The sequence below is a fragment of the Protopterus annectens genome, chromosome 1.part1 (genome assembly GCF_019279795.1).
Source record: "Protopterus annectens isolate FY-2018-M chromosome 1.part1, PAN1.0, whole genome shotgun sequence".
Classification (NCBI taxonomy): domain Eukaryota; kingdom Metazoa; phylum Chordata; order Ceratodontiformes; family Protopteridae; genus Protopterus; species Protopterus annectens.
The window spans coordinates 350,563,171-350,585,855 of NC_056726.1; the positions used below are offsets into that span (position 1 = coordinate 350,563,171).

The 22,685-nt window shown below is 42.1% G+C and overlaps 1 protein-coding gene across 1 annotated transcript in view; it reads left to right on the forward strand.

Annotated features, from left to right (window-relative positions):
- The window catches only part of EMC1 (ER membrane protein complex subunit 1), a 1,424,536-nt gene that overhangs the window by 490,243 nt on the left and 911,608 nt on the right, over positions 1-22,685 (forward strand). The window contains exon 14 of the mRNA XM_044087063.1: positions 10,091-10,207. Coding sequence (XP_043942998.1) covers positions 10,091-10,207 — 117 coding nt within the window. The remainder of the gene's footprint in view (positions 1-10,090; positions 10,208-22,685) is intronic.

A 22,685-nucleotide genomic window follows, 5' to 3' on the forward strand; every position in this document is an offset into this window, starting at 1 on the left:
AAAAACTGAGCAATTACTAGTGTCATATGCTGCAGGATCAGAAGGAAAGGCTATCTCAAAGCAGACAATTTCAAAGTGGATAAGCCACTTCATCTGTTTCTGCTACTTGCACCATGGTATACCTGTGCCCAAGGGCATTAGATCTCATTCCACCAGAGCTGCAGCTACTTCGGCAGCCTTTCTCAGAGGAGTACCAACTAAAGACATTCTAGAGGCTGCTACTTGGCGTTCTGTTCACACCTTTACAAAGCATTACCATTTGCCAATCTCCTCTAAGTCCAGGGCAGGCTTTGCCACTGCAGTGCTGCAGGGCCTTATAGCTGCACCTAATGCTGTTTAGCTCTAGCCTCCCAACCATAGCTTTGGGATTCTACCCAAATGTTATGACTGCAACAGTGAAACACGAAGAACATAGTACAGTTGTGTACACTTACCATAAATGTAGATGTTCGAGTGTATTCACTGTTGTAGTCCAGGTTACCCTCCCGCCATCCCCCTGTCCCTCTACAGTTTATCTTTCCTTCTCTATCTTCTACAACCTATGTGTTGTATTTGCTTGTACATGAAGGTAAAGTTTATATTGATGCATATATATATATATATATATATATATATATATATATATATATATATATATAAAATGCTACCTTTTTGGGGGCACCTGACATCGGGGGCACGAAAAACTAAAGAAAATGGCGTCGGCTACATGTTTTATACTCCTGACGTCATGGAAGAGAAGACAGCAACCGACGCAGGACCCAAGACTTTGGAATTCAGGCCGACTAAGGGCAACCTGCCAGCAGATTGCCCAAATGTAATGACTGCAACAGTGAATACACTCTAACTTCTACATTTATGGTAAGTGTACACAACTGTACTTTCCCTTGGCGCGTTTCCACATGAGGTTAATGCAGTGGCTCCTCTCTGCTCAGTGGTCCATGCAAGACCTACCCATGTCTCATGAAATTCTCATTACGGAGACCTGCAAGAAGGACCTAAAATGGTGGCTTCAGTCCACCCAGCTGACAATGATCAGACTGTTTGTTGTCCCCCAACCAGTGGCCATAGTGACCACAGATGCTTCCCAGATAGGGTGGGGGGGGCATTATCTGGGCCAGACCGTTCACGGAACTTGGGAACAACACAAGTACCATTTGCACATAAATGTCCTCGAGATGAGAGCGGTGCTCCTGGTGTTGCAAGAACTTCACAGCTCTCTTTTAACTGGGACGATTATGATTCAGACGGACAACATGTCAGTGGTATTATACATCAACAAACAAGGCGGAACCAGATCCTATCCCTTATGTCGAGAAGCCCTAAGAGTATGGCAGTGGGAGATGTCCTCCCAACACTTTCTGATCACAACACACATCCCGGGGAAATCCAACGCGATAGCAGACAAACTAAGCAGGGCTATCCCTATGCCTCATGAGTGGTCCCTGAAACAAGAAATTGCGAATCAGATCTTTCGCAAGTAGGGCCAGCCTTGCTGTGATCTTTTTGCCACATCCGTCAATGCCAAATGCAGCAGCTATTTCGCCCTAGTTCCCCCACTGGGATAAACACCCAGGGATGCACTTGTTCACGATTGGCCCCCGGGACTTCTGTATGCCTTTCCTCCATTTCCTCTGATCCCCAAGGTTCTTTAGAAAGCACAATTGGTGGGTTGCAAGTGAATCGTCATTGCCCCCTACTGTTCTCATCAAATCTGGTTTCCGTTTCTGTGGCCCCATCTCCTGGAGGAGCCTTGGATCCTGGGCCCAGCTCCGGACCTGCTGGATGCATCAGTCGGGCACACACCATCCTTCCTTACAGACCCTCAGGCTGACAGCTTGGTTCTTCCACTTCCCAGTTTAGCCAGGCTTCCTGACATCTCCCCAGCCATACAACCTATTCTCATCTCCTCTCACAAATCCTCTATGAGGAAATTGTATACTAGTAAATGGAAACAGTTCTCTTGTTGGACTGTCAACAATAATATTGATCCTTTTACTGCACCCATTTCAAAGATACTAGAATTCCTGTCTGAAACTTTTAACCAAGGAGCAGCAGCAGCAACTGTCTGAGTTCAGTTGGCTGCTATTTCTAACTTCCATGTGGGAGAAATGGGTTCTAATGTTATGTCCCATAGGCTATGCAAAGCTTTTCTGAGGGGTACCGTTCTTTTGAGACCCCAATAAGAGAACCACTTCCTCCTTGGAATCTAAATTTAGTCCTAGCTGCCTTAGTTCTTCCTCCATTCGAACCAGCCAGTTCTTGTGCTCTAAAATTTTTGACTTGGGAAAACTATTTTCTTGATCGCCTTTACCTCAGCCAGGAGGGTATTAGAATTACAAGCCCTTTCCATTCATTCCCCTTATTTAATTTTCCACAAAGATAGGGTTTCTCTCAGGACCAACCCTTCTTTTCTACCAGAAGTTTGCTCAGAGTTCAATCTGAGTCAATTGATAGAACTACCAGTGTTTTTTCCGAATTATGGCAACAAGGCAGAGTATGAACTCCACCAATTGGATGTTCATAGACAATTATGTTTCTGTCTGCACAGGACTCAAGAATTCATACAGTCTGACCAGTTTGTATCCTTTGCAGAGAACAAAAAGGGAACTCCAGTATCAAATGTGGCTTTATCAAAATGGATTTCGGATACCATTACTTATGTCTATAATTCACAGAACAAGCAACTACCAGGGAACATTTGAGGACACTCAACCAGGGCTTTGTCTACTTCTACTGCCTTTTGGGCCAGACTGCCTTTAGACTCGGTTTGTGCAACGGCTACGTGGGTTAACCCCCATACCTTCATTACTCATTGCAAAGTTGATGTGCCCTCCTGGAACAGCACATCTTTTGGTTCCACGGTTCTGAAGAGTATATTCCGTTGAGCCACCCAAGAAGAAGGTGCTTGGGGTGCTGTCCCAACCAACAAGAAGGAAGGCGTGATAGGGACAACATAACATAAAGCAGTTATGTACTTACAATCATTAGTCCCAGTGCTGTTGACCCAGACGGAGGTGTTCGCTTAACATGGTACAGTCCCCTATCAGAGCTCCTACCCTGAAAAGCTTGCTACATAGAAGAAATCCACCCTCTGTTTAGTTTTGCAGGACAAAAGGTGTTCTGTTTTAAACAGAGTATGGATTTCTTCTACGTAGCAAGCTTTTCAAGGTAGGAGCTCTGATAGGGGACCATACCATATCCTTTGTGGTTCTTTAGTTTTGCGGGACAGAAGGTGTTCCGTTTTAAACAGAGGGTAGATTCTTCTACGTAGTAAGCTTTTCAGGGTAGCAGCTCTGACAGGGGACCGTACCCTTTGTGGTTCTTTAGTTTTGTGGGACAGAAGGTGTTCCGTTTTAAATAGAGGGTGGATTTCTTCTACGTAGCAAGCTTTTCAGGGTAGTAGCTCTGACAGGGGACCATCCCCTTTGTGGTTCTTGCGGGACAGAAGGTGTTCTGTTTTAAAGAACCACAAAGGCTATGGTCCCCTATCAGAGCTCCTACCCTGAAAAGCTTGCTACGTAGAAGAAATCCACCCTCTTTTTAAAACAGAACACCTTCTGTCCTGCAAAACTAAAGAACCACAAAGGGTACGGTCCCCTATCAGAGCTCCTACCCTGAAAAGCTTGCTATGTAGAAGAAATCCACCCTCTGTTTAAAACGAAACACTTTCTGTCCCACACAACTAAAGAACCACAAAGGGTACTTTCAACAGACTATAACTGTATGGTCTGTATCAAACTCTGTACTGGGTCCAAAGCACTTTTATCTAGTCCCTAGGGTCCCTTACAATTTATCGTAATTTCTAAATTGGTCAACTTACTGAAAACACACAGGAAAACTTGAGGAAAACATGTGGCTAACTAAACTTATTTCTTGCTCCTAAAAGTGAGTTATACGAATAGCAGTGTTAAGCGCTACTACTGCATTACTACTTCCCCTGTATCACTTACCTTGTATACTCAGGCTCTAGGTATACAGTGGTCTGGTTTAGGCTGGTTAGTACCCCTCCCCCTTCCTACCTACGGAAGTGAGGTTACGAATCCCCCCTGTCTTGCCCACCATTTCTCATTAGTCCCAGTGCCCCTGACCCAGACGGAGGTGTTCTCTTAACGTGGTATGTGATGTACAGCTCTCTTATGTTTTACTTAAGGTATTAAGCTAGAAACTGAAATGTGCTTTGGATATTAAGCTAGAACCTGTTAATTTGACTGTTGCTAACTGGTTCGTACTGTATAAACTGAAAGTTAATGCTACCGTTCATTTGCTCAGAGGCTTTGTTAGAGTAAACGCTATAACTGAACTGCAGTTTTGCTGCCTGCAGGCCCCTCTGGGATTCAAGCATTTGTAAATGTTAGCGTTCAACTGCTCATACGTATTTAGCTGTGAAAACATTTAAAACTACCAGTGCCAAGCATAACACTTGGGAACAAGCTGTATTATCTGAGAGCAGAGTGTAGACTAGCATGTCTGACTACCTTGTCTAAGATAGTTTATAACGTGCGATCTTGTTTAAGCTACATTGTTCATGATTGTTAATAATTTGCGATCTGTGTTTAAACCAGTACACAACAAACACATTTGAAATTGCTGCTACCTATACTATACTGATATTAAACTGCTCTGTTTTGCTTGCAAGTAAGACCGCTGTATAGAGTTGCTCATTGGATAATAGTTGGAGTTGGTGCGGGAAACCTCTAACCTATATATCTTCTCATTAGGTACTGTCCCCTATCAGAGCTCCTACCCTGAAAAGCTTGCTACAGAGAAAAAATCCACCCTCTGTTTAAAATGGAACACCTTCTGTCCCACAAAACTAAAGAACCACAAAGGGTACTTTCAACAGACTATAACTGTATGGTCTATATCAAACTCTGTACTGGGTCCAAAGCACTGTTATCCTAGTCCCTAGGGTCCCTTACAATTTATCACAGTTTCTAAATTGGTCAACTTACTGAAAAAACGCAGGAAAACTTGTGGCTAACTAAACTTATTTCTTGCTCCTAAAAGTGAGTTATACACATAGCAGTGTTAAGCACAGGTACTACTGCATTGCTACATCCCCTGTATCACTTACCTTGTATACTCAGGCTCTAGGTATACCGTGGTCTGGTTAAGCCCTACTCCTCTCACTCTGCTTGGAGTCACTATGCACACCATCCTACCCCCAATTCCCACCCACCCCAGTGATGTAAAATATATTTACTACTAAAACCACTCCCCCGCTTTAGCAGCCAGTCAAATAGAACCAAGTCACCAAATACCTCCCCAGCACCTATTCTTACTAAACTATCCTACTAAGACAGTCTGGTTACAATTCATCTCTGTTATAATGCCTCTGTTACTTAATAAGAAACCACTCAAAGCATTTCTACTGTACTCTGTAGTACCTCTGCTGCTCATACCATACCTCCTTACTATCTATGAATTTAATACTCACCTAGGTTTCCACTACCCTAGAAGCAAAACAGTCACTTTGGTAGAACCTAACAATTTTGACCACTTCAAAACAACCCTTACCCCCCCCCCCCACCCATCTCTTTCCAGGTATCACCATCCCATAAGAACCAGTTATCCCACTCCCAAAAACAAAAGAAACCTAAGTATAATAATTAAATTCTGGAAACTTGTATTCAAATCTCAATGTAACCTGATAAAGGACGGAGACGTCTACCCAAACCCTGGCCCATCCTCACCCATGTACTCTAAAACCAGGTCCAACAGTTCCACTATGACACGAACCTTAAACAAACCCCCAAACTCACTCTTGATCAGTCACCTAAATATCCAAAGTTTAAATAATAAGGTTTAACACCTTCATGCCCTCTTAGAAGTTCTTTTCCCAGACATATTATGTCTTACCGAAATGTGGCTAAAACCAGCTACTTCAGATAATGAGGTAATTCCATCAGGTTACAACATTCTTAGGCTTAATCACACCAATAAAAGGGGAGGGGTGGTAGCTGTTATCTACAAATCTCTGCTTGAGGTTTCAAATGAAGGACCACATAAACTCCATCCTGGCAATGCTGAAATTCTCATTACTTGTTGTGTCTTTTGGCTTTTCCCGGTTTGCGGTCGCCACAGCGGAACTCCGGTCTGCTAATGATTTACTAAGCTTCATATTAATATGACCAAATGTATAGATATTATGTGTGTCTATATTCCCCCAGGTAATAACATAAATACCTTGGAAAATATTATACACTGTCTGTCCAGTAACTTCCCCCAAGAAACCATTATTCTTGGGGGACTTCAGTATTGACTGGATCTCCTGATCAACAGATCCTCCCACTCACCATATAAACCTTTATGGGTTTACTCAGGTTATATCTTCCCCCACCCGGATCAATAAACCCAACAAAAAAGAAAGTATCCTGGACTGGATATTCGTCAACACCCTTCCCTAAAAGTATACGTGTGGAACCCTGCCTGAAGACTTAAGTGATCACCTCCCTACCTATAAAATCCAGCACAAAGTCAACATCTCCAATCCAACCACTTTTAAAACCATAAGGAACAAAACAAAATTCAACCCCACTAACTTCCAAGATGAGCTCAAAGTGTACAGTTGGTCAGTTCTAAAACATCTACTGCTCGAGGAAGCAGTTAAAAACAAAAACTGCCCAGTGGCTTACAAGAGATACCAGACATAAATTCCTACTCAGAAATAAGGCCTGGGCCACCTCACGTGCCAGTAAAGTCCCCACAGATCAGCTTAGATACAGACAGCTAAGAAATGAAACAAAGAAAGCCATTACATTAGACAAAAAAATTATTTCTATCACCTCCAACTAAAACACCTACATAAACCTCAGAAGTTCTGGGCAGGCTTAAATAAACTACTTAACCCAGGACAATCTTCCACTCCTACCCCCTTGACTACTAAACAAAAACCCTCAGAAGAAGTTGCCAATGCCTTCAACAACTTCTTTACTGAAACTACCCAACAACTAGCTAACCAACTGCCTCCAGGCTGCCCTAATCCCTTAGGTATTACATCCAATCCCTCTTTCTCCTTTAACTTTAAGCCAGTTCCCACATTCTTGGTCAGAATATTAATCAAGAAACTAAAGCCAACTACCCTATCTGCTGATGTCCCCCCTGCACAATATCTACAAATAGCAGCGGATGCCATAGCATACTTCATCTCTATTCTGATCAATAGGACTATATCGGAAGGCACCATTCCATCCATCTGGAAAATAACCCATATTATCCCACTCGACAAAGGGGGCAGCTCCACAGAATTGTCAAATTATAGGCCCATAGCCATTTTGTCACCCTTGGCTAAAATTATGGAGAAATGTATACATAAACAACTTCTGAACTACCTTACCCAGAATAATCTCTTAGCTAATACCCAGCACAGCTTCAGACCATGTCATAGTACTACATCAGCCCTCCTCTCCTTCTCTAATGTCATAAACCTATATAAAAACAATAATAAACTGTCCTCAGCCATCTTTCTTGATCTAGCCAAAGCTTTCGATATGGTAAATCACCAACTACTCATACACACTTTGAAAACCTTTTCCCTCAATGACCAGGCCATCCAGTGGTTTGCAGCTTACCTAAGTGGCAGACAGCAGGCTGTCCTTTGGCAAAACAAGCTATCTACTCTTTTACCTGTCACCCTCGGAGTGCCCCAGGGATCCATATTAGGACCCCTGTTATTTTCCATTTTTATTAATGATATGTATAAAGTCATCCCGAATGCCACATGCATTCAGTATGCATATGACAACACATTAATATGCTTGGCCACCACACCCATAGATCTGCAAACTTTATCCCAAACTACCTTCAACACAGTTGAAAGCTGGCTCCTTAATCACAGTCTAATGCTAAACCCCAGTAAAACCAAGCTCCTGCTTTTCTCCCCACTCGTAGCCCCCCCCATATTTACTTTAAAGTCCAACAATGGCACTATTATCTTACCAGATTCCTCAACTAAACTTTTAGGAGTTATAGTAGATAACCTTAAGTTTGACACACACATTGATAAAACTATTAAAATAGTCATTAAAAAACTTGTATAATATTAAGCCCTTCTTAACACCTATAGCCAGAGTTACAATTGCATGTACTCATCTACTCTCAACCCTCCTCTATGCCTCACCACTATTCACTAACCTTAACAAGACTGACCAAGACTGACTTTCACAATCTTGCAAGCTGCTATAATCACATTGCTAGATACCGGCTCAGCCTATAGAACTCACCACTGTCTTAATATATTCCAACTGGGCTGGCTTGAATTGCCTAACCAACTTCAGGTTAGCCAACTAATTGTTGCACACAAAATACTCCACAAACCAGAGAACACCCCTGCACTCACAAACCTCATTACCCCCTATAGAAACCTTATGGCCCTTCGATCATCGGATAAGCTACTCATACAAACCATGAAATCCAGCAACTCAGCTGGTGACGCTCTATTTGCCAGCTCTGTTGGTAAAATGTGGAATTCCCTTCTGGCTAATCTTAGAACTCTCCCTACCTCACTTCAAGAAAACCCTATTTCTGTACTTCAGAAAACAGTGGCTATGTCCCAGTCCTAATCCTGACTAACTCTAATAATTTATTTTGGGCTAAATTCTACTCTTTCTACACTTGCTGTTTCTAGATCCTAACTCCATGATCCTTTTATTCTAACTACCAAATGAGTCCACTGACATCTAAAATCATTTTAATGTTTGTATTACTGTCAATAAACTGATAATGTCTCAAATTGTATGAATGTAAAATTAATTAAGAATGTATTAATGGTATGTTTGATGTATGGCTGGAACTTTTCTCCCCGGGCCTCCACAAAAAATGGACATGTTTCCAGTTGGACTATCCCGGTAAACAAATGTAAAATAAATAAATAAAATAAATAAATGTTCCATGTTTGTTGTCCGTGATCTCGCCTTCCTTCTTGCATCCCACCCTCCTTCCCCCTCCTGGAGGATCGAGAGGCGTTATCCATATTTTACTATAGACCTTGATTCCCTTCCTGCCTTATGAGTTGGATAGAATAAGAACTTCTCCTTATGGCTTGAGGGTTTCTTCTTGTATACATATACATGTATTTTTGTTAGGTATGTCTATAGTTTAGTTTATATATCTACACATTGTGGCCTAGTGTTATGGGTTATCACAAATGAGATCTGGGTAACTAGCGCAAGGCATGATGGGATAGGGACTATCCTCCAGCCAGTGGAAGCTCTCGAGCTTTAGAATATGGCCGAGTCAGAGCAGAGGGTCGGCTCCGAAGCCAACCAACAAGAAGGAAGGCGAGATCAAGGACAGCAAACATGGAACGTTATAGTAAGTACATAACCTCTTTTTTTGGTAATACAGCTTGTGAGGAAGAAGGAGCTGGTGATTTTTCAAATTTCAGTGTGACCGTATGGTCTTTATGCAGACATTTAAAAAACAGGGAGTTAGGGAAGCCAACTCTGAATGCAAGTAGCACTACCAAAAGTAAAACTTGCAGATAGGCAAAGAAACTGGTAATGTTATTGAGAAACGTTACACATTTGTATATGCTCTGTGCTGAAACACTTTGACACAAGTATGAACACTGGATATATTGACTGCCCATTGTACCTTAAGCTATGAAAGATAAGAATGATTTCAGGTGACTTAAGCAGAGCAGTAAATGCAACTTACACCACCCCAGCAGATGGAGGCACGTACAGTGATTCTTCTGCCTGCCTTGTTTCATATGCACACTGCGGTCTGCTTTCCAGGTAAGTGATTCAGGTCTCTAGTAGTCCCTCCCCCATGGGTCTCATTGCTCCCAGTCCCATTGAGTACTGTATTCGTTCTTTCCTGACTGCTCTTACAGCAAGAGAGTTTTTTCTAAACACGAGCTGATGGTATGTGTACGTCTGTAATGTCTATAATGCCAGCAGGGCAACCCTACAATGACCTTAATTAATATTCAATTTATTTGACTCTCTTGGGAGAACAAAATGTTAATGTAATTAATATTCTTCATGTTATTATTGGCGGTTTTGCCTTACATTCTTTGAAGTCTGTTGTATATTTTTAGTAAGCCTGCTTTGGTTCACAAAACATAACATCGACTTTTTATCTGCAGGAAAGGTGCTGTGGACACGAGAAGAGGCATTAGTAGAGGTGGTGACTATGGAGATGGTGGACCTGCCTCTGACAGGGACACAGGCAGAGCTGGAAGGAGAATTTGGAAAGAAAGCAGGTATAGAGATATAGCAGTAAGAAATATTTAAGTGCACATAATGATACAGGGTGTTGATAATATGTTAGGTGTCGTTGAGGAGATGACGATCATGTCTGTGTGGGAAGTATGGATAGACTATTGTCTAGACAAAGGGTATAATGAAAGAGAGCTGTGCTATCAAGATGTCAAACGTCAAGCTACTACCTTGTCTCCAGCATCCCTGGAATGCTGTTACTCATTGATATCACACCCACCTTTTTTCTTTTAACCATTTGATCCCCATCCTCCATTGGCATGTCCTTCCTAGATTTCCTTTTTGCCTCACCATAAGGGGTTGACATTTGGGAGGTAGAACGTGGTCTTATCGCCTTGTGGGCAGGATATTTTAACCTTAATGCCCTTGAGTCCTTAAGAAGCACTGTATTGGAGTCGATATCCACCGGGGACTTTTCAAGGGTGGCGCTTGCTTAACACAAGCTCAGTAATCTAAGAGCCACACCATCAGATAAAGTCATCACTATTTACTGGAGATTCTGAAAGTTGGGCTGCTCCTCTTGATGCTTTCTCAAACCCCTTCCTCAGAAGATATGAGCAGATATATGCCACTTTGTCCCCCAGTTTCAGCTGCCTCCCTGCACTCAAGTTGCTGCCTGAAACTTGGTTGCCTTGTGGCTGTGTGCTTTGGCATTACTAGAGGTGCTGACACAGTTGAATACTTCTCTGCTGTTTTAGCTGTGACAGTTTTGCTTTTCAACCTCGTTGATTAAATTCTCTGGAAACTACTTAAGCAACCATGTGGTATATGTAGAGCTGCAAAGGTTTATTTCTTTCATATGGGTCCCCCCCTCCTTTTTTTTTTAACTTTTCAGTGGGTTTCCCTGAATTTTTGAATTTTGTAAATTTTGTAAATTTTTTTAGATATTTTTTTAAAATTGGGTTTTTTTTTTAATGGATAAAAAAAATGAGATTTTAAAAAGGGAAAAATTATCCTTGGCTTTAATAATGGGTAAAAATTTTTAATTATTTTTTTTTTTTTGTTTTTTTTTTCCTTTAAATTTTTTTTTAAAAAATTTTTTTTAAATTAGTTTAAATGGGGTTCAATATTTTTTAAATTGGAAAAAAAAAATTTTTCTTTAAGTTTGGTTTTTTTTTTCTTTTTAAACCCCCTTTTTTTTTTAATGCGTTTATTTATTTAAAATTATTTTTTTGTAACCCCCTTTTTTAATTTTCTCTTTGGGAAAAAAAATTTTTTTTTTTAAAAAAAAACTTCAACCCCCTTATATAAACCTTTTTTTTTTAAATTTCAATTTTTTTTAAAAATTTGGATTTCAAATTCTTTTAAAGGGTTTTTAAAATTTTTTTAAAAAAAGAGTTTTGGCGCTTCGGGGCCCTTCTTTCGGGGTTTCTTTTTTTGGGGGTTTTTTTTAAAAAGCGAAATTTCCCCTCCCAGCCCTTTTAAAAGGCCGGGGCCATTTTCCCTTTTTTAAAAATTTTTAAAATTTTGGGGAAAATTTTTTTTTTTAAAAAAAGAAAATTTTTTTTGGGAACAAAAAAATAAAATTTTTATTTTTTTTGAGCCCACCTCGGCGCCCATTCAAAAACCCCTAAAAGGGGGGGGGTTTTTTGGGAAATTTTTTGGATTTCCTTTTTTAAAAAAGGGTGGGGTTTTCCCCCCCCCCCCTTTTTGGGGCCCCCGAGGGCAAAAAAACCAAAGGCTCCCTACCCAAGGTTCCCGCCCCCTCTCCCGGGGGTTAAAAGGGGAGGCCCCCCGGGGCCCTTCCCCCCTTTTGGGGTTTTTTAAAAAACCCCCCACTTTTCCCCCGCCCAAAAAGAAGTTTCCCCTTTACTCCTTATTTAAAATTTAAAAACCCCGTTTTAAAATTTTTTGGGGAAAATTTTTTGCCCGAATTAAAATTTTTTTTTTATCAGTGGACATTAAAAAGAAAAAGTTTTTCCCGTCTTTCTTGCCCGGGCCCCGAGAACAAATCCCCCCACTTGAAACAAAATTTTGGGCCAAGTCTTCTTGCAAGCCCCCTTTGGGTTTTTTTCCTCAGCCGGTCAGAAAATTAAATTTGTTTTTTTTAAGCAAAAGAAAAGGGTTTTCCTTTCCCCTTTTCCTTTTTACCCCAGAAGCTTCCTTTTGTCTAATTAAAAAGGACAAAGCTGGGGGTTGACTTTTTTAAAAGATTAACCCGGTTTTGTTTTTTAAAAAGCAAAAAAAGGGAAACCCATCGACCCCGGGTTAGACCCCCAAAAGCCGCTCACTTCCTTTCAGCGAGGGCCTAAGGGTTACCCCATTTTTTTTGCCCCGGGCCGGGGTCCCGGCCCACCCGCTCGTAGGGCCCCGGGAAAAAAGGGGAACCATTAATGCCAATTCCCTTTCCTCCATCAAGGTTTCAAATCTCCCCAAACCCTAAGAGACCAGCTACACAGGGCTCCATCTCCAGGCCCCATGCCTAAGAAACAGATGCTTAAAATGGCTGAGGATTTAATTACTCTAATCAGAGGGTTCTCCAGCCACCTCCGGACAAAAGACCCAGAGTGGAAAGATTCCCCACCTCCTCTGATCAGGGCTCCATTATTTCAGAGCACTCTGATTATCAGGAACAGTCTTACTCCCCTTTTGAAGACTCTGATGCAGAGGAATCCTATCCCTTCATAACACCCCCTGAGGGATTACTTCATTTGGTGAAACTCTGCATACCTTAAGGGAACACTTCCACTGGGAAGGCCAGGATTATTCAGATTCCAAGAAAAGGCTCAGGGAATTTCTTTTTCATTACTACCCCCAGCACAGGCTCCTCTGGCTATACCTCCTGTCCTGGACATCCTGGATGATGTTTACTCGGGAGGGCCTGCCCTTTAACCCGGATTCTCTTCCTCCAGCTCCAAAGTTAAGCATGGCCCGGTACTGCAGGGGTTCACTGGACTCACACCAATTTCTATACAAAGCTATCTTATTTGACCTTAGAAACCATCTCACAAGGGCCCAAAGGAGTTAAGGCCTCCATTGCCAAAAAACCCATTGCCTTCAGAGATTCCAGATCCTTAGAAAGGTGGGGAAAAATGTATATACCCTCTGCTACCTTATCCATGAGGGCCTGTAAACTGTCAGTTTCATATGCTAAAATACCTCAACAGTTTCTGTTAAGTGTCAATTGAAAAGTAAATGTCACAACCTGAACAACCGTGACATGAAGGAGTTGCAGGATTTGATGCATAGTGCAGAACAAGTGGGTAAACCCTACCTTTACAATGTGGTTTTGATGCTCTAGAGGCCTCATGTAGAGTTGGCTTGCGTTACAGGTCTCCAGTCATACTTAGGGCCTGATCATGTCAAAGCTGCTAAATTACTAGACGCTCTCTTCAAAAGGATGTACTATTTGGGGCAAATGCTGAGGAAGTATTCACGGAAAATGGAGGAAAAAGGCTAAATCAATGCAAACTGTGAAAAGAATTTCTTGCAGGTCCAACCCCACGCTTTTAGTAGAAATTGGCCTTCCAAAAAACTGGTCCTTTCCTGCCACAGACAGACCCCAAAGAGGCAGATACAGGCACCCGGGAGGGGCAGAGGACAAACACAAGGCTCGTACAGAGGCAGACAATGGCAAGCTCCTACACAAAGAGGTGGTGAGGACAACTCGCAATCTTTCAGAAAGCAAAACCAATGAGACTCCCCTTTGCATGCCAAACCAGGTCTCACAAATGGCAGCCCCCTTAGGGAGGAAAGCTGGTACTATTCTCAAAAAATTGGCATATTGTCACAAAGGACAAATGGATCCTGGACATTATAAACAGAGGCTACAAATTCCATTTTCATACCCTTCCAAAATGAAAGGCATGCCAAACCTGCACCCACAATCAAAGGGGCAAAGGCACAAAAAGCAAATTTCAGGTCTTATAAAATTATGAAAGCTATTCAAGAGGCAATTTACCTACACGGTAACAAGGTCAAGGTTTTTATTCCAGGCTATTTCTGGTGCCAAGGAAGGGGAAAAGATTGGAGACCAATTTGGATCTTTCCATCCTAAACACATTCCTAACTCGCATTACAAAAATTCAAGATGCTCACTCTACAGCAACTTCTTCCCATGCTGGGCAAGGAGTCTTGACTGGCATCATTGGACCTCAAGGAGGCATACCTGCATGTCCCAATCAGACAAAATTGCAGAAGATACCGCAGATTTCTTGCAGGTTCACCCCCATTATCAATTCTCTTCCGCATTGCCCTTTTGGTTTATCTATCATGCGCCTTCAGAGTATTCACAAAATGCCTGGCATCAGTAATTGCCTACTGCAGACTTCAAGTGATACAATATACCCTTATCTGGAACGCACTGCCTGATCCAAGCGGACACAAGCACATTCTTCTGAAACATCTGGCTTATGTAATAATATTATTAAACTCTCTAGGATACAACGGGTCAACAAAGAGAAATCAAGACTAATACCCTCTCGAAGATAATTTTCCTGGGTGCCAATTTGGACACAAACACCCAGAATGGCCTACCTCACGCCCAGAGAAGGCAGGGCAACTAATTCAATACTTCAGAACACTGGCAAATTGCACCAGGCTGACTGCAAGGAAAATCCTGCAGGCTCTGGGATTCATGGCATCTTGCATCTTACTAATCCCATGTGCAAAGCTGCATATGAGAAAACTACAATGGTACCCTAAAAATATGGTCTCAACACAGCCACAGTTTGGAAACAATAATAGCCCTATTAATTCCATGTCTGCAAAAGGAATTTCTGTGGTGGGCTCAAGCATGCAAAACAAACACAGGCCTTCCATTCAGCAAGCCTCAAGCTAAATCAAGTCATCCCAAGCAACAGACGCTCGGACTACTTGGGGGCGATATTATGACAGACCGGGTGCATTCAGGGCAAATCCACCTTCACATCAATCAAAAGAAATGCTAGCAGTGATAAATGCTATTATAGCTTTCAAGGACCTTCTACAACCAGGTCAGCTATTGATAAGAACAGACAACACCACAGTTATGTGGTACATAAACAAGCAGGGAGGAACACATTCTTTATCCCCTATATAGACTGGCCATGTCACTTTGGAACATGGCCATGGACTTACAAATGGAACTGCAAGCACAGTACTTGCCAGCAAGGAAAACACGCTGGCAGACAACCTAAGCAGGAATATGACAGATCCACACATAGGAAGTTGCATCCAAAAGTTTTTACAGAAATAATCCAAGAATGGAGAAGGCCAGACATAGATCTCTTTGCCTCTCACAAAAATCATCAATTGACAAAATTCTGCTCAAGGATCTTCCATCCAAAGGCCTGGAGAGTGGACGCTCTCTCTTTCAGTTGGACATCAATGACAGTTTGCCTTCCCACCTCTTCCTCTGCTGCCCAAGTCCTGGTATTGAAGACCAGAGCAGACAGACCAAAGATGATCCTCCCAGCCTATCAGCCCGGACTGGACAAGGGCAACACTGGTACCCACTCCTCTGAGGAGCCTGGACGTGATTCCCCACCATGGACCCTGCTCTAATGCCTCTTCTTCTTCTGAATCTCAGCACAGCTTCAAAACTCTTTCACAGTCAGCTGAAAATACTCCAATCCTAGCTGCATGGAAGATTCCTTAGCTTGTCGGTGAGCAGGCCCTGCCTCCAAGGAGGTGCAGGATGTCATTTTGGGAGGCCAGAGCGCCATCAACTAGAAAAGCTTACTCTGCAAAATGGAAACGCTTTTGTGTTTGAATGAGAAAAAGGGCCAGTGCCCTGGAAACTGAATTTACCTCAAATACTACAATATTTGGCACTGAGCTGCTAAGCAGTGGACTTTCGCTCTCCATCAAAATCCATACCTCAAGTACCATTCCTTCTGCAGAATACAACACTGGTCCTCCTTTATTCTCTCACCCTCTATTAAGACAGTTCCTCAGAGGGGCTAAGAACCCACAATCATCCAAGAAACTTGGGTATTTCAAATTACTTCTGTGTCATATGCTGTTTCTCAAGGTGTAAAGGTGGAAGGAATCTGAGAACCACAGTACCACTGCCAACAGATAAACCTGAAGGAAATGATGGTGCTGATGAATGCCCTGAAGGCCCTGAATCTGCTTTGGTCTCCAGGAACTCTTTTAGTGGTAACGTGGTATATAAACAAACAGGGAGGAATACACTCCTTGTCCCCCACCCCCCTGTAGCCTAGCCATGATTGCTCAGGAGTTAGCAATTCAATGCAGTTTATTTCTTCAGGGAACTTGCATCTCATCAGAGAAGACTATACTAGCAGACTCTCTGAACAGATCCTAGATAAACCATTACGAGCAGATGCTACATGAGAGGTCTTCCTAGAGATAGTCCACTAGTAGGAAGTCCCATAAAAACATTTGTCTCCAGTTTTAACAGACAGCTGAAACTCTTCTGCTTCATGACACCTTGCATAGAGGCTGGGAAAACAGATGCATTCTCAGTCCCCTGGACAGTTACTCACAAGTCTATAGACCCAACATGAACATAGGTAAAATACTCTATAAACACTCCATTTCCCTTATCTGGAGCAATCTTCCAGTCCAAATCAGAAGCCATACCTCTCTTTCTATCATCAAACATGACCTGATACTGTATCTCCATAACAACCCTATATGTACCTGCAACCACCCTACTTAACCCTCCCTCTCCTTATACCCATTTTACTACTAAGTCTGATCTACAAGATCTTTCCTATTTCTATAACTTATTATATCTATCTGCTCCCCCTTCTACACCCTCCCTGTAGATCACTACATCCCTCCTCTACTACTTTCTTCTTGTGCACCATCTCATCCTCGTGATTGAGTAACAGTCCCTTGTACATACACTTTTCTCTATATTTTTTTATTTTTACTCCTGCAATACCATATTATTTTCAAAAGATTACCTATAACCTTAATTCCCTTACTGCATACCTCTTGGATTTTTATTATCATTGTTTTTCCTTTTACAACCTTATTATTATGTTTTTGTATATAGCTATGTTTAATTCAATGGAGTTTATTTTTTTCTGATCCATTGTATTCATGACATTGTTTTGCTGTGTGTTATTTGTTCATAGGTTGGTACTAGGCTATCGGCCCTAGGGCCTGTACAAGCCTAGCCATAACAATTCCCTGGACCCCTGCTAGCAGGGCGACTGACGTAAACTTGTCTCTACTTGTATGTCTGTTTGGGGCTTTTCCTCTCTTGTCTCCACTGAAAAAGGGTAAATTCTTACCCAGCTGGACCAACCCGGTTAACAAATGCAAAATAAATAAATAAAATAATGTTTCTCTATGTCTTACCCTCCCCCCCCCTTTCATGTGAAAGGACTTAACAAAGATGCTACAGTTTACTCCCTTTTTGTTCTAAACAGCACTGGTTCTCCCTTTTCATGTAACTGGTCTGAGGCACTTACCAAAAGCTTCCTCACAGAGTGAACTTGCTCACACAAGACAAGGCATCTGTAATACATCTCAACATTCAAAAGTCTCAGTTTTAACTGTATGGATGCTAGGCTTTTTATTCCTTTTAGGTACCTTTGTTCTGAGGGCATGCTACAGGTATTGAGGGAGGCAATAAAATCCACTGATAGAAAATCTGATTTATCTAACTGGAAGATATTTTCCTTTTGGTGACAAAACAGAGAAAAGAACCCGTCTCAAGCAGGAGTACCCCAATTCTCCAGTACCAGCTCTTGTGTATACTTCACTTAAGGTATTTATCTCTACCATTTCAGATTGACTACCATTAGACCCCCCTCTTTCTTCTTTGCCTCATGTCGGACAGTTTCTAAATGGGGAGGTTGCATATTTGACCACAAACTTTACTGGTTAATTAATGCATAATCTCATGTCTTAAACTGTGGTGGGATTGCAGTAGAGGCAGTATTGGAAGTCCTGCTTGTGGATTGGTGCTTCAGTTCTTTTACAGCTGTTTATAGTCCAGCTTTGCTAGTAGACTCTTATATTCTGTGTACTATTACCTGCTTAAAGTTGCCTTTCTGTTTACTTTTTCCTATTCTTTGTGTCTGTCCCATCCAACACTGAGACATCAGGTTAAAATTTCTGAAATTCTAACCTACCTACGGTCATTTACCTGTACCTCAGAGTCATAAGACTAGAGGTACAATATTAGCTTTTGCCGGTCGGCTGACTCCTGACAATTTTTGCTAATCATACTTCAGTCCGAAGACTTTCTTCTCCTACTCAAAGCTAAGTACCCCGTTGGGGAAACTTTTTTCTTGCTCCAGTCCGATGTCAGAAAAAGTTAATAACTGTATTTCTTGTGGGAAGCAAATACCTCATAAGGATTTCCATTCTTACTGTATTCCTTGCTTAGGCCCTGACCACGACGTAGCTAGTTGTCGGTTTTGTGCTAGATTCAATCAACGTATGATTAAACGAAGGTACGATTTTGCATTTCATTACTTCAGTAGGCGCTTTAATTACAAAATGTTGTTGGATTCGATTCTGCCAATGGAGTACACAAACGGACTTAAGGATAAAGACAGGCCTCTGAGGTCCAAATCGGACGATATTGTACAAGCAGAGCCAGCTTCAGGTTCGGCCGTCATCAGTGAGGCGCTTTTGCGGCCCGCCGATGGCCGAAATGGACTCCCATGAGGAGCCAACTAGGCCTTTGAATATTTCTGTTGCAGGACCTTCGGACAATGCTCCTTCGGATGGGTCCAGAGCCGCTGTGCAGGTACTGACTTCTGAAGGGGTTTTCAGGCCTACTCAGCTTCTAATAAAGGCAAAGACTCCTTCCAAATCAAAGACTACAGCTCAGGCCTCTTCGGCACCCAAGTCTCAGAAACAGTTACTTAAAATGGCGGAGGACTTACTTACTATGATTAGGGGTTCACATCCCCCTCCAGATAAAAGGCCAAGGCAGGAAGTGTATTATGACTCCTCTGATCAGGCTTCTGTTTCTTCACTTTCTTCTTTTTTATTTTATTTTTATTTATTTTATTGTAGTTGGTTTACCAGGATAGTCCATTGGGCCATAATGAACCCGTTTTCAATGGAGTCCTGGGGAGAAAAGCTCCAAAAAATACATTTTTTGTACTTATGAACATACATTCTTAGATACAAACAAAGTTTAACAATAGGTACAACAGTTAAAAATAAAGCAATATCAAGTAGTTCAGCAAGTGTGCATTTAAAATACATTGCAGAAAATGAATTAACTATTTAGCATGAGCTTATCCATTTATGCAGAGTAGTTAAGAGAACAGGTTACTAGAAAGGAAGAGGAGGTACAATGACCTGATGAAGTGGGGGAAGAGGAGGGATATGGAGTCTAATAATTTATATGGACTTATCTGGTTGATTTAAAGATGTGAGCAGAGCATGAAGGTATGAAAGTAGGTGAAGAGTAGGTTATGTAGGGTGGGAGCAGGAGCATTCCCAATGTGATGTCAGGTGTGTATGAAGGGATTTTTTGAAAGCAGTGTGATTAGAGGTGGTGCGGATGAGTGGGGAAGGAGTTCCAGAGGCGAGCTAGGTTGAAGGATAGAAGGTTTGCCTGGGGGATGAGTAGGTTTATGTACTTTGAGTAGGTTTTGATTGTTTGATCTTAATACTCTATTGGGCAGGTGCATATTAAAAGCAGAAGATAGGGAGGGACAGAGGGAGGGATTAAGGATAAGCTTGTGGGCTAGAGTTAGTTGTTTGTAAGTTAGTTGATTAGGAAGCTCTAGCCATTTTAGTTTCTGGAGGGAAACACAGTGGTGGGTAGAAGACTTCTGACCAGGAATATTCTTTCCCTCCTTATGAGGATTCTGATGCTGAGGAATCCATTCCTTCAGCTTCTCCCCCTGAGGATTTTTCTTTTGGGGAAACTTTACATGAAATGAGGGAACATTTTCACTGGGAAGGACAGGAGTACTTGGAATCTAAGAAAAGACTTAGGGATTTTCTTCTTCTTCCTCAACATAGACCCCTGGCTATTCCTCCTATTTTGGATATTGTGGATGATGCTTTTTCGGAAGCTAACTTAACTCCGGACTCTTTTCCTCCAGCTCCTGTTAAGCCAGACAGATATTATAGGGTTCCTGATTCCCAAAAGTTTTTATACAAGAATACTGCTGCTGATCCTGAAACCATTTCTCAGGGGCCTAAGGGGGGTTAAGGCCGCTACTGCTAAAAACCCCATTCCCACTGAGAAGGATTCCAGATCTTTAGAAAGATGGGGCAAAAAAGTGTACACTTCTGCTACTTTATCTATTAGGGCTTTAAACTGCCAATTTCATATGCTGAAATACCAGCAATTTCTTCTGTCTGTTTTGAAACAAAAGCTAACTTCCATTTCTGCCTGCGCAGATGATAAGGAGTTACATGACTTATTGCATGCCACTGAACAAGTTGGGAAGCATGGTTTACACTGTGGATTTGATGCCTTGGAGGCTTCTTGTAGGGCTGCTGCCTCTGGTACAGTCATTAGAAGGCATGCTTGGTTAAAGGAACAAAACTTGCCTGATCAAGTAAAAGCTAAGTTATTGGATGCTCCTGTTGAGCATAATGTTTTGTTTGGACCTAAGGCTGAAGAGGTGATAAAGAAGATGGAGGACAAGGCAAAATACATGCAAACGGTTAAAGATTTCTTACAGGTACAGCCACCCAGATTTAGTAGGAACTGGCCTACAAAAAATTGGTCCTTTCCCAATTTAGACAGGCCTCAGAGGGGTAGATACAGACGCTCCCGAGGAAGGCCTCAAATGCAAGCCTCTTATAGACCAAGACAGTGGACTGCATCCACCCCTAGGGGAGGAGAGGACAGGTCGCAAGCTCATAGAAAACAGGCTCAATGACTCCCTCTTTTGGGCTGCAGGAACTTCTTGTCTGAAAGCCCCACTCGGAGGAAAACTTTCCCTTTTTCACCTAAATTGGACTCATATAACCCAAGACAAGTGAGTTCTGGATGTGGTTTCAAGAGGTTACAAATTCCATTTTCATACCCTACCAAGACCAAGCGGATGGCCGGATCTTCCAAAACATCAATGGTTAGAGGCCTTAAACCAGTTGGAGGCTCTCTTGGCTATGAAAGCCATAGAATTGGTTCCACTTTCAGAGATGAGACAAGGTTTTTACTCAAGGCTCTTTCTAGTCCCCAGAAAGCAAAATTCATGGAGACCCATTGTGGGTCTGTCAGTCTTGAACACTTTTCTCGAGATACCAAAATTCAAGATGCTTACTCTTCAGCAGCTACTTCCAATGCTGACCAAAAATGCATGGATGGTAACTTTGGATTTAAAGGAGGCATATTTACACATTCCCATCAGGCAGGAATGCAGAAAATACCTCAGGTTCAGGGCCGGATCGAGGCACTATCAATTCTCTGCGCTGCCCTTTGGATTGTCTACTGCACCCAGGGTCTTTACCAAATGCCTGGCTCCAGTAGTAGCTTATTGCAGACTCAAGGGAATTCAAATTTACCCTTATCTGGACGATTGTCTAATTCAGGCAGACAGCCAGGATGTCTTACTCCAGCATCTAGAATTTGTTCAGAACCTTCTCAAGTTCCTGGGATTCTCTGTAAACATAAAAAAGTCAAATTTGACACCCTCTCAACAGATAACTTTTCTGGGTGCTCTTCTAAACACCTCAACCCAGATGGCATTTCTGACATCCGAAAAACAGTTACAGCTGGCTTCAATTTTCAAAACCTTGGCAACTTTAACTCAGCTTTCTGCAAGGAAATTCCTGCAGGCTTTGGGTTACATGGCCTCCTGCATCCTTCTCATACCATATGCAAGACTACATATGAGGAAAATCCAGTGGTACCTAAAAAGTGTATGGTGTCAGCATTGCCACAGTTTAGACATGCAGATAACCGTCCTGCCTTGTCTCCAAAAGTAATTCCTTTGGTGGTCCAAGGCATGTACTCTAAACATAGGAAAACCATTCACTCTGCCTCCAGCCACTCAGATACTAACCACGGACGCTTCAGATTATGCATGGGGAGCCCATTTTCAGGGCAACTGTCTGCAGGGCCTTTGGACAAAGGATCAGAAGCTCCTGCATATCAATTTAAAGGAAATGTTAGCCATACAGAATGCTCTATTGGCTTTCAGTAATCTTCTACAACCAGGACAACTACTGATACGGACAGACAACACCACAGTTATGTGGTACATAAACAAGTAAAAGGAAGATGGATGGTGCAAAAGTAAAACTAATAAATGAAGTACATAAACAAGCAAGGGGGATCTCATTCCTACCCCCTTTGCAGATTAGCCATGAATCTATGGAACACAGCTCTAGCTTGCAAACTGGACCTTCAAGCTCAGTTTCTACCAGGGAATCAAAACTTCCTGGCAGACAGTCTGAGCAGAAACCTGTCTGATCCACACGAATGGATGCTGGACACCGAAATATTCAGGATGATTACAGCAGTCTGGGGATGTCCTCACATAGACCTCTTTGCATCCCACCTCAATCATCAACTACAGATTTTTTGCACCAGGACTTTCCACAAGCTAGCTTGGAAAGTGGATACTCTATCAT